This window comes from Magnolia sinica, chromosome 3 (assembly GCF_029962835.1).
Source record: "Magnolia sinica isolate HGM2019 chromosome 3, MsV1, whole genome shotgun sequence".
NCBI lineage: Eukaryota > Viridiplantae > Streptophyta > Magnoliopsida > Magnoliales > Magnoliaceae > Magnolia > Magnolia sinica.
In genome coordinates this window covers 109199182-109202425 of record NC_080575.1, presented here as the reverse complement: position 1 = coordinate 109202425, position 3244 = coordinate 109199182, and the positions used below count along the sequence as shown (strand labels likewise).

At 46.8% G+C, this 3244-nt stretch overlaps 1 protein-coding gene across 1 annotated transcript; it reads right to left on the bottom strand.

Annotated features, from left to right (window-relative positions):
- Positions 1-343: 343 nt before the first annotated feature.
- On the bottom strand, positions 344-2706 carry LOC131240655 (histone-lysine N-methyltransferase family member SUVH9-like). The gene has a single exon (XM_058239035.1). It carries the CDS (start codon positions 2572-2574, stop codon positions 694-696), a length of 1881 nt encoding a protein of 626 aa, XP_058095018.1. The 5' UTR covers positions 2575-2706; the 3' UTR covers positions 344-693.
- Between the last annotated feature and the right edge of the window lie 538 nt (positions 2707-3244).

The following is a 3244-nucleotide window of genomic DNA, read 5'->3' as shown; positions in this document are numbered from 1 at the left end:
ATTTAAAATTCCATTTCCTCTCGACAGATCTTCAGAAAGTGAACACTAAGACACACGAGTACAAAACATTCCATTGTAGTTTCCTTGTTGTCAGGGTATCAATGTTTATTCTTTGAATTGTTTGGCTCAAGGAGGATTTCTAGATGATAGCATCAGGATATTGCATGCTGATACAGTTCAACTGCACACTTTCCCAGTTTTCCAAAGATCTACTGTCACTCCTTTTAACATCTTCCCAGTGTTCCAATCCACAAAAACATCAATTCCGGTTTTTAACCTATGCACTTTCAGATGTATTTGTTTTTAATGTTTTTCCGCTGCCAGAAGATGTGGAGACTAAGTATTCATACAAGTAGTGAGACATTTCTATTTACTGAATTGAAGCAGATGACAGATGCTTTACTTTAGGTTATATTTCACTTGGATGATGACCCCAGTGGGATGAAAAGGAACTGAAGTAACCTCATGAATAGATAGACGATGAAAGTTTGGCAAGGCTTGCTAATTAACAACAACTGAAGCATCCAAAAAAGATAAGGGGAAAATGAATGCTTAGACATAAATATGAGGGAGGACATACAGAGAGTGAGTACAGCTGGCGCCTCAAACTGCAAAAATGAGTCTGAGTGCAGCACGCTGTCAAAAACAGTGCACCACATCCACATCCAGGTACCACCAGCAGGAAGTATTTGGCTATGGAGATAGCTTTCCTGCCCATTCATCTGCCACCCCATAATCAATGCTCAGCTCTCTCAAAGGTGGGATGTTCTCCATCGCGAAGAGCATAAGATGAGGATATGATAGATCATAGTGATCAAACAATACAAACTGCACCAGCACATTGGGACTACAGCTGTGACTGAAATAGCAAGCAACATTCCTCATACTCGACACGTCCATTGCGAAACCCAGTGGAGGCAACAATGGGGATGCAGGTCGTTCGTATCTAGGGAAAATGTTGGACAAATCCCCCCATTCCACCCACCGTTCAGGAAACCGACTCGGATGAATCAAACTGTCACCATTCATGGCAACCACTTCTGCCTGTTTACTTGTGAGTATAATCCCCGAGTACTCACAGATAAAAGCCCCAGCCCGAATGGAATCCAAGGACCTAACCCCCCAACCTGTTTCTCTCGATCTAAACACTTCCAAACGGTGCTTTACCCCTTTCTGGCTAACTCGATTCCGGCAACTCAGAGGGCAGCGGCATGAGCTACCACATTCATATATCAATGGCTTCCCTTTCAAAAGAATCCCATCTTCATCATATGCCAATTTGCCCCCGTTTCTTTCAACACAGTAACAACCATCCGAACAAGGCGAAATACAATCACACCCAACGCCACCACCCACCTGCTGAAATGCAAATGGAGGGTATATGGGGCGAACAAGGTAATCAAATAGCATCGGTTCGCAATCACTATCAATGTCATTAAACAGATAAACAGGTAAATTCTCTTTCCCTCTTGAAATATCAAGACTCATGTAGCCAGCAGGTAGACCCAATAGGGGATTTTTCCTCAAATTCTCTGTGAATTTTATAACCGCACTGCCCATTTCTGGCTGCCCCACCATCCTCAAAAGCTTATACTTGTAAACGCTGAAACCTGATCTACCGACGTCCAACCAATAATCAACAACCCGATACAGACCATCATAGACATAAACCTTACCAGTGGGGCTACTCTCATACTTCAACCCCCGAATCACACGGATCTCAATTCCGTAATGCCGGCTCCGCTCCAGTGCAAGATTGCCCCCCCGGAGCCTCTGGTGAACATTGTGCCGCATTTGCTGCCGCGCCCTACCACCATGACCTGTGTAGATTATCATGTTACCCTTGTCTTCATCATCTTCATACCCACCAGAGACAATGATGCTGGTTGCAATCGGCTCCCCATTGGAAGACCGGATCCCCGGCACATAATCGATCCCCGCCTGAACCTGGCCGTGCAATCCGATCACGCACATTTCCATCCGGAAAAAGAACAGATCGCCAACGTCAACGCCCGGGATCGAACCGATGATGCGCTTGTCCCTGTTCAACCACAGCTCTCGGTCCATCATCGCCGCCGCAGCCTTTAAATCCGCTCGCGTCCGTCTGCCGGTGACAGGGCTCGGGCATTCCTCCCGTAGCAAGAAAAGCCGGAGCGATTCATAGGTGATTCGAGTCTTGCGGACTGAATCGCGGAAGTGCTGCTGGTCATGGACGGTGAGAGAAGAGACGCGGACCATCTCGGTGGAGCGTTGTCTCTTCCGTTTTGTCACGGGGACAATAGCGGAAGAGATCGACGGTGGAGGATTGGTAGGGACGATGGGGAGGGCGCCAGGGCTGAGGACAGCGAGGTCGCGGCCGAGCTTTCCGGCGAAGGCAGAGTGAAAGAGGCGGGAGATTCGGAGGAATTCCGCATATATGTCAGATTCCGACGAGGAGACTTCTTCTTTGAGAGAGTTAGGGTTTGGGAGAGGGGTATGTTCTTCTTCATCTGGGGGTTCGAGCTTCGGTTCTTGTTTGGGGGAAATGAAAGAATGGGGATTGCCTTCATTAAGTGGTGTGATTGAAGAATCCATGAGAGAGAGAAGAGAAGGGTATTTTAGGAAAGAAGAAGATCGAGTGGGGTTTTAGAGAGGGTTTTGAACTTCGACGGGGCTGAAATGGGCATACGACAGCTGCGCGAGCGATGAAAGCGTGCCATTCGGACGGCAGTGTCCCTGGAACTGCTGAAAGAGAGTTCGTTTTGCCTCTGCCGCGACTTAGAATCCAGCGTATGTCGCCGCCCCTGGGGCCCACGTGTTGAGATGTTCCGATGATTTGAACCGTCCATTTTCTCTCTACTACCACAAATAATCTACTAAAAATTACTAAATTCTCCATGATCAAACTAGCCTTTGATTTTTAGGGTTGAATATGAGACAGTAAAAAATCCCTCATTTTTTTCTAAATTCATCTCACAGATAGTAGTGGTCTCACTTAGCCGTTCCGAGAAGTTTTCTTAATATGTCACGTATACCATGAATTCCAAAACATGGACGGTCCGATCATCGGACTACTCAGCATGTGGGGTTCCAATCGGCAGAGACAGACAATGGATCCTGCATCGCGACAGAGGCAAAAGCGAACTTATTGGTAAATACGATGACGTGCGAGGTGCTTTTGGCGAAAGAGAGTCAGTACATCCGAATGCAGGGGATGGAAATTTCGCGACTCCATATCATAAAATTCTGTTACAATTTGGACCAT